General features: G+C 46.1%; 1 protein-coding gene across 1 annotated transcript; it reads right to left on the bottom strand.

The window, feature by feature from the left end:
* Positions 1-5,789: 5,789 nt before the first annotated feature.
* LOC126998088 (alpha-2C adrenergic receptor-like) lies at positions 5,790-12,313 on the bottom strand. Its single transcript, XM_050859467.1, has 2 exons — positions 10,825-12,313; positions 5,790-7,209 (listed from the first exon to the last, which is right to left on the bottom strand). The coding sequence occupies exons 1-2, from the start codon at positions 11,461-11,463 to the stop codon at positions 6,331-6,333; spliced, it is 1,518 nt and encodes a 505-aa protein (XP_050715424.1). The 5' UTR covers positions 11,464-12,313; the 3' UTR covers positions 5,790-6,330.
* Positions 12,314-12,465: the final 152 nt, after the last annotated feature.

Genomic DNA, 12,465 nt, shown 5'->3' with positions numbered 1-12,465 from the left:
TTTTCATTTTTAATATTATTCATTCCTTGTTGCTATGATGGATTTGAAGTGAAATGTTGTGATAACATGCAATACATAAAAGGTAAAGGTTTATTATTTTCACTGTTAGTATGATCTGTTATCAGCTTCCTGTGTTTTGTCTCCAGAGGAATTTTTGGTGATCTCTTTATCATATTATTGTGTTTGAAGTATAGTGTTCAGATCTTATAACCCACAGTATGTTTTAACGGTTTGGCTGAAGTACACGTATCACACTACTTTAGTGCTTTACTTATTTTTTGTAATAATCTTTACTCAGAGAATATTGTTCTTACACTAAATCTGAAAGGATGTGCTACAGTTCAAAAACCAGTGGTTGGAATATGTTATTCTGAGTCAGTTTCCTGAATGGATTAAGATGCACCATAGAGCTTATCTCTAATGGAAGAGTATTCCTGGAAAGGCTCCAGAGGAGTTACATTTTGCTTTTGAGGGACGCTTGCAAACATTACAAAAAAGTGCTATTTTGATTTATTCAGCTAAGTAATATATATATATATATATATATATATATATATATATATATATATATATATATATATATATATATATATATATATATATATATATATATATATATATATATATATATATATATATATATATATATATATATATATATATATATATATATATATATATATATATATATATATATATATATAGCATGAATTAAAAGGTAATTATAATTTATCACATGCAACAGTAGTTCTGACACATTAATTGCTTGATATGTTGAAGCACCTCTAATATAGCCAACTTTGGTGTTAATCTTACCATTAGCTGCGTTCTTTCAAAGGTATAAGTTCTGTTGACCATTTAGCCAATAATGTGTTCATGGTAGTAACTATTGGACAAGTAGTTCTTTAAAAGGCTTTGTTTCAGTGGTGTGGTAATCCAATCTGTGATTTTTCCTGTGCGGTTTGCAGCTACTGAGGTTGTTGGAGCCTATATTTGGCGGACTGAGCAGGTGCACTCTTTGATGGGGATCAGACAAAGGGCATGAGATCCATTAAAGTGAGATGCAGGGTGGCCTTAGACAGGACGGCCTAGTGCTTGGTTAGGGAGACACCAGTTAGGATAATCTCAAGAGTTAGTGCAGATTGCTGGTGTTGTCAGCAGAGGTGCTGTGTGTTGTCCTGGGCTCACTTTGATACACTTTTCGCCAGATCCATAACTGTGTCGTGTGCTGTTGTAGCGGAGCTTTTGATATAGTCCACTATTTAATCTGAGGATGGTTGTATTGCAGTGGCTTTATTTTATATATATTCATATGTACTATATACTACATAGATATTATTTACTTTCACCAGAATTTGTATGGGTATTGACTGATAATGGCTCTCCATATCATTTTTGTGGCATTTCAGCCTATCATGGCAACACACTAGGAGATCAGTTCTTTATCTTTGGTCAAATGCAGCTGTTATTGTATCCAAGGGAGTCATGAAGTAACATATTTAAGGTTACAACCTCATATCAGCTAAATTGTTGAAATCTTTTTCACTGAGTAGGTACATACTAAATATTAAAGAATAAAAAATCAGTATGCTCTGAAATACAGTAAAAGTAATTATATTGTGATAAGTATAAATAATGTTAAAATGTTGTAGTATGTACCTGACATGAATGGTGCATTCTGTATGTGTAAACTCATGGGACACAGTAACGTTCAGAGGTCAGACTAAACCTGTTCCAAGGGCACAATTATTTTTAGGGAATACCTTTCTTAATGGTTGTGGGTGTTCCAAGGCTGTTGCTCACCTGGCAGTTAATTTTAAACCTAGATGCAATAGATTCTAGTAGACACAAGGATTCTGCAACGTATAGTGACTACACACTTAGCTTAAGGTTGATTTGCCGTCAGGATTGGCGAGAGCAGTGGATTGAAGTTTTGGTCAGTGTTGTGTGCTTATAGGGGAGTGTTCTTGATTAGGTCCATCGAACGTGCACAAAATCCATTCACCTCAAATTGTGTCCCCCATCTGCTGGTTTATGTTCATCTCAGGTAGTACATACAGTAATCCTAAGAGTTTATTTATTGTTGTAAACATTTAAAGGAGCCGTGCCAAACTGTTATTGAAAGGTTCAAGAGTTTATTGTAAATTTCAAGCTGTAGCTTCTCAATGCTCGCTTCAAGATGAGGGAAATTTATTTTCTCAGGGGGTGAAATAGTGATTCTGTGATTATTTCTTGTCTGACTAGATCTTGTTTCTTATATTTTTGGTTCTTTATACTAGTCACCAAATTTGATACACACGTCTCCAGCAGTTGAAGGATATTCCTAAAAAGCAAAGGAGTATAATGGACGAACATTGATGAACCAGCCTGCTACGTGGGGAGCTTTGTGGCATTTAAGTCCACATGCTCAGCCAGAGAGCTTATACATTGGTGTAGAGAAACCAGCTGTGGAGCTTTGGTAGGGTGGAGCTGTGTTTCTAGATGTTGGGGAAGGGAGCAGGGTGGGTTGTTGTGATTTTGCTCATTTATGTGCTGTTTGCCAGATTAGGGATTTGTGTATTGATCGGGTGAAATACGAAGGGCTGCGTTGTCCCCTCCTATGGGTGAACTTGGTTATGCCTGCAATTCTCACACATTTTTGAGGGGTAAGATGAAGGGTTAATTACCAACGATCTATATCTGTGTTGCTAAGGTTACTGCTCTCCAGACTGACTCCCGGAGTTGCTCTGGGAGATTGAGTGCCAGGCGTGTCCTTCATGTCCCAGTTAGACTCATTATACGTCACCTCTTGACTCATTTGACATGCACACACACACGCACACACACACGCACATGCACACACACTCACACACACACACACACACACACACACACACACACACACACCAGATCCCGGTTAGATGGTAATAGTCAGTGTAAACTCAACACTCCCCACACTGCAGTTGTATTCACCGTGGTTTTTCTTCATGGAGATGCTAAGGATTTACGTGGTGGCTTAATGTAGTTAACACATGGGGTTGGTTTTATGACGAGTGACCTTCATCTCACGGAAGGTGGTGATGTTTCTCAAGTTGATTTACTTAGTCTGTTTATTATCTTTTGGTACCAAGGGTTGTTTGGTTATGTAATCTGGTCATTTTGGGTGTCTTCTGCATGTAACAAAGGGACAATATAAGGTATATGTATGTAGTAAGCAGAGGTCATTTTAATTAGTGGAATTCCTTCACATGGAAGAGTCTTTTATTGCTTCTAGAAGGTAGCTTTTATTCTAGTAGCATCATCTCTGCTCAAGATGCTTGGGATAGTCTTTGAGCACACAGTATTCTGCAACCAAAAATTGTTACTCAAACCAAAAGAAATAATCTAAAACACAGAGGGATGTACTTAAGCATGTACTTAATGGATATCAAAACTTTTAATCAAACTCATGTTTCCCAGCATGTTTGAATGAACTTACAATGTGCTACAGGGAACAGGACTTTGTTACTAGTACGTTACAATCGCTGTAACGAAGCTCACATTGAAACTGTTGTATTCCTCAACTGTTTAGTACAAGATGGTGTAAAATTTGATGGTCTTGTGTGAGGCAAGTCAGGTGTTTGCACACCTGTGACTGTAATGCTTGTCACCTTTGTCCCCATGTTGACGGAGTGGTAAGTGTTAGTACACCCAGGAATTAGTTCCTATGCAAAAAATTACCCTAGCTGAGATTGTTACATAGGTACGTACTACATGCCCACTGTGTTTGGTATTTATTGTTACTGTGATTCCTGTCCTGACCGTTACCAGCCGTCGTGCACCCGAGGAGGAAGAGCGTTGTGGAGCTCTCTGGCAGCATCCGCTGTTGTGTGTCGTTCAATAGTCAATTCTGTACACAGTCATGTGATCCATCTTGTGTAGGTAATCACTGTAATTGATCATGTACAAATAAGTTTAATTGTAGTGTTTCTGCCATCTTGAAGGTTTGCGGTGTGGTCTGGTTTACAAGAACAACACTCCAGATTTCTTTGTTAATTTTTAACCGTTTTAATTTGTAAGCACTGCATAGTCGGTGTGTAATTAGGTATTAAGTACCAAATTGCTATTTTTTCTAAAACTTGTAACTTTCTCATAGAAGCACTGCATGGTGTGTGTGCAGTCTGGAGTTGTGTTCTTTATCAAGGGGCAAGAATATGCCTTTATCCTATCTGGTATCCCAGTAAAATTATTTATAATGAACTCAAGAGTGTGTGAAGGACAGTGTGTCTGGCGTGAAGACTTTATGCCCTTTGGGTCCCCTGGAGGAGTGGCCTTTGCTGAGCTGAGCGAAATAAACCAGTGTAGCAATCAAGTCTGTCTTTGTCTCATATCCCTGAACCTTCATTTTCTTTTGCTACTGTGGCGAGCTTCCTGTCAGAGTGAGAGTCTGTACACTTTGTCCTCCTGACACCTTAGTTTTTTTTTTTTTTTTTTTTTTTTTTTTTTTCCGTTTCATTTGGGCTGAGCTGTCAGAGGGGTTTTGTGTACTTTCATCCCAGCATTCATCAGTCTTTCCTTTGTCAAGAATCTTTTGAATATCTCTCAACTTCGTCTTATTCTGGTGCATTGTCCAAGATGAGACAGCCATTCTTCCTTCTGGATGTTAATGCAGTGGTCAGCTGTTGATGATGTTCTGTCTCTTTATGAGAGGAACAGCCTTTAAAGAGCATCCTGAAGAATATTTTTAATGAACTTTTTGAGCAGTTATTATTTTTTCCCTCAAGCACCCCGTGGTGCAGTGGCTAGCGTGCCTAGCTACTAATCTGCGGGCCTAGATTCGAATCCCAGCTTGGCAGTCGGCGTGCAGCTAACCCAGCTGTTTATCCTCCATTTTGGACTAGTCGGTAAATGGTACCTGGGGAAACCTGGGGAAGGTAAACAGTGGCATCCTGGAAGTCACACCTGTCCTGTGTCCAAGGGTGATGGGTTCTCACCCACCACAGGCTTGAGGACCAGTGTGAAGGAGGTGAGCACCGAGGCTATGCGCAGTTATAGCGTATGCCCCTGACTTTATCATGAGGATAATGAGTTTTTTTTTTTTTGTGTGTGTGTGTGTGTGAAAGAGAGGATTCAGATATTTTTAGCTTTAGTTGAATATTTAAAGTTAAATCTAAAGACATTTAAAAGTGTGATGAGTTATTTTCTAAAAGAATAATAAATACATAATTGCAAACTTTATTTCAGTCCTGCATATGATCGTGAGGTTATTTAGATAATACTATATTTTATGAACCATGTCAAGCTGTGGTAAAATAAAACCCTACTTGAATCTGATATATGAATGTGTGTGTGTGTGTGTGTCCCCACCTCCTCGCTCAGGTGTGTTTGTCGTGCTCGCAGGTGCCTCAAGGGGATGAAGGGTCGGGAGGCGAGGGTGAGAGAGGCTCAGGACATGTCTGGCTGTGTGAGGTATGTTGCTATTATTATTATTATTATTATTATTATTATTATTATTATTATTATTATTATTATTATTATTACTGTTATTATTATTACTATCATTATTATTGTTATTAATAGTTATAATTGTCATTATTATTATTATTATTATTATTATTATTATTATTATTATTATTATTATTATTATTATTATTATTATTATTATTATTATTATTATTATTATAATGATAGTACTAGTCGTAGTAGTAGTAGTGAGGGTGGAGGTCGGTGTATTGCCAAAGTTGTATGAATGAATTGCATTATTTTAGTTTATAGTTGGTGAAGGGAGATACACTTTTTTGTTCGAGTATGTGTTTAATATGTTTCCCATGAATATAACGTCGTTGAAAAGTTTTTAAAGGGTGCAAGAGTTAAGAGCCTTCTTTCGTTTGTCTAAATAATTTATTTTACATTAGTTAGGAATGGAAAGTTTTCAACTAAGAAAAACTTACATCGAACAAAATATAAGGTAACTACATGATACCACTGATTACGTTTACCGGTCACGAGATAAAGGAAACAGTTTTCAGAAGTGTTGTCCATTGACTGGACCGCGCCTGCCTCCCCACACAGTGGCGATTGGGCCGTGCGCCCCACACAATGGCGGCAGTTTGTTGGCACCCGGGGGGAGGGGGCAAGTGTGTCCCCTGGGAGTGTACGTGGACCGTCAGCACGAGAACAAAAAGTTTTCCCGTAGACTTTTTCCACTGACAGATTTGGTGGCTGGGGTTCTCCCTTTCTTTTTCTCTTTTATTGCATTGCAACTAACCTCGAGGTAAACACAGCGGCCATACAATCACCGGTAACTGCCCGTACAAAGGACATTTATTTCGCGGGGTCGCAGCGGCCGGCGCCGTGCCTCACTGTTGTTCTCTATTTGAAGAGTATTTTCCTGAAGGCTTGCCTGAAGTCCTTGTTGAATATGGTGTAGATGACAGGGTTGCATGCGGAGTTCATGTACCCGAGCCAGAAAGCGATGTGGAAACCGTATTCTGGGATGTGGCAGGAGGGGCAGAGCGGCCCCAGCAGGTACAGCAGGAAGAATGGCAGCCAGCATGCGATGAAGGAGCCCATGATGAGGCCCAGGATCAGTGTGGCTCGCTTCTCTTTCTTGCGGGCCAGCCGTCGCTTGGCCTTCTCCAGGTCCAAAATCTTGGTGGACACTCGCCCCACGTCGATCAGTTCCCGCCGCGGTTTGGTGAGTGTCCTGGTGGGCGGTGGGCACGCCCTGCGATGCCGAGGCCCCACCGGAGGAAGGGACGTGACTGGCTGAGCTGCGCCTTGCGGGGCCGGCGACGTGTTAATGGCCGCCTCTCCGTGAGGGAGCACTAAGGAAGTGTTTGCGCCAAGACTCTGCGTGTCAGGTGTGTCTGCAGCCTTGGTGGTGTCCTGACCGTCGTGGCTCACACACATGCTCGCCTCGTCACAGGAGCCGCCGTCATTAGTCTGCTGCCCTCCACCAGCTGCCGAGGCCGTGTTGTCGGAGCTTGCGTCCATTTCCTCTTGGATCCTAAGGTGGTAGACTAGCACCTTCTTGGTGAGCATCCCTGCCCGGTGCCCGGCGCCGATGTGGGCGTAAAGTGCTGCTGTGGGAGCGCCGCGCCGCGTAATGGGCCTGTTCCTGGCCAGTCCGCGGCGGGCACGAGCCTTGGCGGCGTAGAAGATGCGGATGTAGACGAAGATCATGATGCAGCTGGGGATGTAGAAGCTGCCCAGCGCCGAGTAGATGACGTAACTCAGCTCGTCCGACACCTGCACGGAGAGAGAGTGAACCTGTTTATTTGATTGATCGACTGTGTGTGTGTGTGTGTGTGTGTGTATTTGCCAGCGCGGGTGTACATGCGCTCGCGTCAGCCCTGCAGCAGTGACATCAACAAGAACAAACATGCATCCACCCTCCCTCCACCTCGTTCTCACGGCGCTAACAAACACTCCAGCCAAGCAAACACCTGTGGGCTGTACCTCGTCCCTCCCCCCTCCTTTCCTCCTCGTGCCCCGCCCCTCCCCGCCCCGCCCCGCCCCGCCCCGCATGCAGAGACGTGACACAGGCGCCGGGATGAAGCGTCTAAGGCTCTAAGCTGTTTCCGGACGACTCGGTAAACAGATGCGACGCTGAAGGGCCATTGAACCCCGACCTACACGAACACCTCTTGCTCTTTATGTTCTCATTTAAATATTATGCTAAACACGAACCATTAAAGGAGAGAACGAGATGGGAGATTTTTGATGAGCGGTACTGATTGTTCTTCACCTAGAATTGAACATTGCAATCAAGATGCCGATGAAACTCCGCGAAACACCTGTCGCAGCGGTGTTCCTCTCAGCATGAAGGGGACGTAGTGTACATAATTACTTTCCAAAGGTCGCGGGAACTCTCCTCCACTCTCTCCCTCCCTCCCTCCCACCGGGCTCCTTTTCCTCCAGGCTTCTCCCTCCTTTCATACTTTTTTTTTCTCTCGTTCCTTTCCTTTCTGCGATACGCCCACTTCCTCCCCCCAACTCCTTCACTCTCTCTCTCTCTCTCTCTCTCTCTCTCTCTCTCTCTCTCTCTCTCTCTCTCTCTCTCTCTCTCTCTCTCTCTCTCTCTCTCTCTCTCTCTCTCTCTCTCTCTCTCTCTCTCTCTCACGGGAACTCAACAATGACACGTTTACAGTAATCGATGAAGACGTCGAGGGGGAGACAGGCAGACAGGCGGGCGCGAGGCTGCCTTTGTAGAGCGCCTCCGCCGTGGTGTGTCCCGATCATGAAGAGCAAAGGTCATGGCCCCCGCGCCGCCCGTTACGCGCGTCCACGGTGTCAGGAAGCAGCAGGGGCGGAAGGGGAGCGAGGACCCCTTTGTAGCGGGCCAAACCGTTTCCACTTTGATATTTACCCGCGCCCGTGTGAGCGTTTAGCCGCGCCAGTCAGCTTTAGGCGAGGCCGCTGTAAGATGTTTTCATGCTTGAGGGAAAAACTGCTCCGTGTGCAGGTGCGAGAGCCCATGGGATGCATACCCGCCCCTGCCACCTCCCGCGCGGTGCCACGGCGGGATAAGGCGTGCTCAGAAGGAAGCTCAAAGCTCCGTGATGTATAAATTTTGGCGCTACCGAGACGAGAAATAAAAATCGACGTAAAATCAACGACGTATTTTCTCAGCCGTAATTAAACACGTTACACAAGCAGCGAATTCATACCTTTTATCGCCTCGCTCCCCTCGTATTTATTTATTTTTTTTTTTTAACTATTTGCTTTCTCCGTCTCGTCTTAAAGAAGCCTTGCGAGGTTGCATTATTTTCCCTCCGCCTCATGTGTCTCTTGTGACTGTAATTCTAAAAGATGCTGCGCTTGTCTACTTCGAGAGTTTGCCGATATAACATACTCTTATGGATCGACGCGGCCGCGCACATGCGATCCAAACTGCAGTATATTATGTTTTTTTGTGTGCATATTTGTGACGTGACGCGCGGCCTCGACATTATTAAAACGCGGTACGGAGGCACATCTGTGTTTGATGGCGGACGCTGTGGAAGTTCGGTTATTGGTCGCCCGTGAACGAAACTCATCATTCGAGTCGCGATGGATGAACTACGCCACCTGAGCATCGTACTTGTAGGTCTCTCGGTCTTATACAGAAAAAAAGACAACAACGAAAAACCACGACTCACGCCCGTTTTAAAGCCTGTATTCTTAAAACGTCTCAACACTCAGTTCGCCCATTTGAAAAGCCTCTCGTGGACGTTCCTGGGATTCTCATGGACTGTTTTGTGATGCTAGTGAAAGTTTTGCCTGACCTCTGCACCATGAACGGGAAAATAACCCATGAAAACCCCGTTAATCCTCTCTGTGACCTTTGAAAATGGTCGTTATGGAACCCCGATACGTTAAAGAATATGGCGGCTTATCCATCCTAATATTATACATGAGCTTATTTAATTTCTCATACGTCGGCCTCAGTGAAAATTCCTAATGTTTATGTATTGGCTGCACATAACGACGAGCATTTGCATGTTTTGGTGGCCCCCTTTTGTTATTTGCTTTGCCGATGGGGTCAGAGGGGGGTGGAGAGGGGGGGGGGGGAGGGGAAGGGCTCTGCGTCCGGGATTAGTTGAGGTGAAATGAAGCGTGGTCGTGGTGGTGGCGGACTGATGGCTTAATTGTGACTGATGGTAAAATGCAAGTTAGTTAGTTAGTTAGTTAATAAAATGCGATGCTGAATATTATATTATCGATTCTACATCCTTAAGGGGCTATTACACTGGGCAAATTTTCCGTGGATCTTCAGTCAAACCACGATTTCCGCTAGCGTGCTGCTGCTGATGAAAATGGTGAGTCATACCGTCGTCCTTCAGTGAAATATATCGTAGCTTTGGAAGATCGCGGACACGTCAGAAAACCACGCAAATATGAGAACTACGCCAGCGGAAATCGTGGTTTGACTGAAGATCCACGGAAAATTTGCCCAGTGTAATAGCCCCTTAAGGATGTAGAATCGATAATATAATATTCAGCATCGCATTTTATTAACTAACTAACTAACTCGCATCTTACCATCAGTCACAATTAAGCCTTAGTTGTGCATAATGTCCACACACTTGACTGACTGATGGTAAAATGCGACTGTGAGTTTCATATCATCGCTTGTACATCCTTGGGTGTGCATAATGTCCACACACGGGGCCTCTCAGACGTACAGCTCCTACCGCTTGCCTCCCATCCTGCTGTCTCTCCCCTCCTTCGCCCCGTGCTCCGACTGGCCTCTCCCCTCTCCATCCCCCCCCCTTCCCCCAGCAGCAGGTTGGCCCCAGCTGCTGCCGGGCCGCCCAAGTTGCAATATCCAAACCTTTCTAAACACATTTATAACATTTATAAAATCAGTAATCCATTTCGAAACGCAATACTCGCGCTGTACTCCGACTCGACCCAATATTGCATGTCGGAAAATTGTTCATCACACCTGCATATTGTGTATACGCGCCGCAGCCCTTTGTGTGTGTGCACCCTTTGTTCACTCTATATTTAAAACATTAGATTATACATGTTTATTCCTTGTAGTTCTGAGCTCGAAAAGTTTTGTGAAGCTTTATATCGTTAAGCCGCAAACAAAAATACCCGATGAAAAGATCTCTCAGTGGAAGGAGTTTTTGGGGTACGTAGTCAAGCTTAGTCGGCTTTCCCCTCAAGTATGTCATCATATTTACGGCGTTACGGGAGCGGTAATGTAACGGGATTAGCCATAAGCTGCCGCGGCGGCGAGGGTAACGAGGGGCAGGGGCTGCGACAGGGGCAAGGGCAGGATCAGGGGTAGGAGCAAGGGCTGGCGGGGCTCAGGTGTGGCGTGTGGGCGGCGTGGCTCGGCGTGCACGCTACACGCCGCGTCGCTCAGCTCACCGTGCACTTCGGGAACAAGTCTGGTGGGCGGACTTGCTTCCAGCCGAGGAGAGGCGGGATGGAGACAAGGCCGGAGAACACCCAGACGAACACGATCATGGCCACCGCGCGCTGCGGCGTCCTATTCTTCAGGTAGTCGACGGCGCGCGTGATGCTCCAGTAGCGGTCAAGGGAAATAAGGCAAATGTTGTTGATGGAGGCGGTGGAGAGGAGGACGTCGATGGCGGCGTGCAGCTCACACCACAGGTCGCCGAACACCCAGTAGCCCATCAGCAGGTTGGCCAGACTGAAGGGCATGATGAGCAGCCCCAACAGCAGGTCCGCCACTGCTAGCGAGGCGATGAACCAGTTGGTGATACTCTTCAAAGACTTTTCGGTGACGATGGCGACGATGACCAACATGTTGCCCACCACCACCAGCATCATGGCCGCCGTGATGACAGTGGTGATGGCCGCCACCTCCACTGTGGTGTAGCGGGAGGGGAATAGTGACTCCCCCCACGGGTACACCCACACCGTACCGTTCCAAGGCACCACGCTGCCATTCAGGTCCCTCGTACGGCTCCTTCCGCTTCCCACGTGCTTCAGAAAGTCAGCGGCCTCCGCCTCCACCGTCATATTGTCACTCTCGTCATCCATCGCCGCCGCGTGAACGGTCTCCCGCCCGCCGCGCTGACCCAGACCGTGGCGGGGCCGGGGCTGACACCTGTGGCTCGCGCGCTGCTCACATTTGGCCACAAAATCTGATTATAGGAAGCAGTAATTAATTTATAACATGCGTTTTCCACTAAAGCGATTATACAACGGAATTGTTCTGCCTTATTGAGAAGTTACGGTGACGATAAACTTAACGCCGCCTTACACTTTCCACTCTCAAACAATCCAAGTCACCTCAGGCCGAACAAGGGCGCCGGGAAGCCACTGGCAGGGGAAATTTATCGCCGGATCGCGCTGTGTCTTTAAAGTCTCTAATTCCCGTAGCTCTGGACACTGATCTCGACAGGCGGCCGTCCCAGGGGCCGATGAGGGCCCCTTCCTGTCCAGGCCAGGCAAGTCACCGCCCGCGCGGGAGACGCTTCCCGCGGCCTCGAGGGTGAGAGCGAGGCGCTGAAGTGGCAGAGCGATGGGCCTTCTCCTCCCCAGCACCGCGCGCCGCTCACTGGCGGCCTCCTCACCCACACGCCGCCGGGGAGCCACAGGTCGCCCTCCCGGCCCTAAAGTGGGGCTGTGCAGCTCTGTCTCTCCACCACTTCCTCCTTAATGGCCTCCCCGGCGCTCCTCGCTCTGCCGCTGACTTGGCCGCCTGGCCGCCCCTCCCCGACCCACGCCTCCAGCCCTCAGCGCGACTCTCGCGATTTAGAGGGACGTCAGACTCCCGTGTGTTCCTCCCCTGTGGGGGGCATCAGGGTCATGGCGCTGAGCCTCGCTTCTCCGCCGCCACAACGCAGTGCAGTCAAGTACAAGTAACTCGGGGCTTTCAATTAACTTGATGTATACAGTGAGGATAATTTGCAGCTTGTACAGTTGACTTAATTCTTCACAGTTCTAATTAGTTGCGATCGCGCCAGGAGACATCTGGCGGGGGTCTGCCCACCTGTGGCCCGGTGCAGGACAGTTGCCAGATGCGTGATGTTTTCAACA

Source organism: Eriocheir sinensis, chromosome 13 (assembly GCF_024679095.1).
Source record: "Eriocheir sinensis breed Jianghai 21 chromosome 13, ASM2467909v1, whole genome shotgun sequence".
NCBI classification, from domain to species: Eukaryota; Metazoa; Arthropoda; class Malacostraca; order Decapoda; family Varunidae; genus Eriocheir; species Eriocheir sinensis.
This window is presented reverse-complemented; position numbering and strand designations above follow the sequence as displayed.

Coding starts and splice junctions, on each gene's coding strand:
- LOC126998088 (XM_050859467.1), bottom strand. CDS start 11,463: ATGGATGACGAGAGTGACAATATGACGGTGGAGGCGGAGGCCGCTGAC. Junction 7,210..10,824: donor ACTTGTTCCCGAAGTGCACG/GTGAGCTGAGCG, acceptor CTCTCCGTGCAG/GTGTCGGACGAGCTGAGTTA.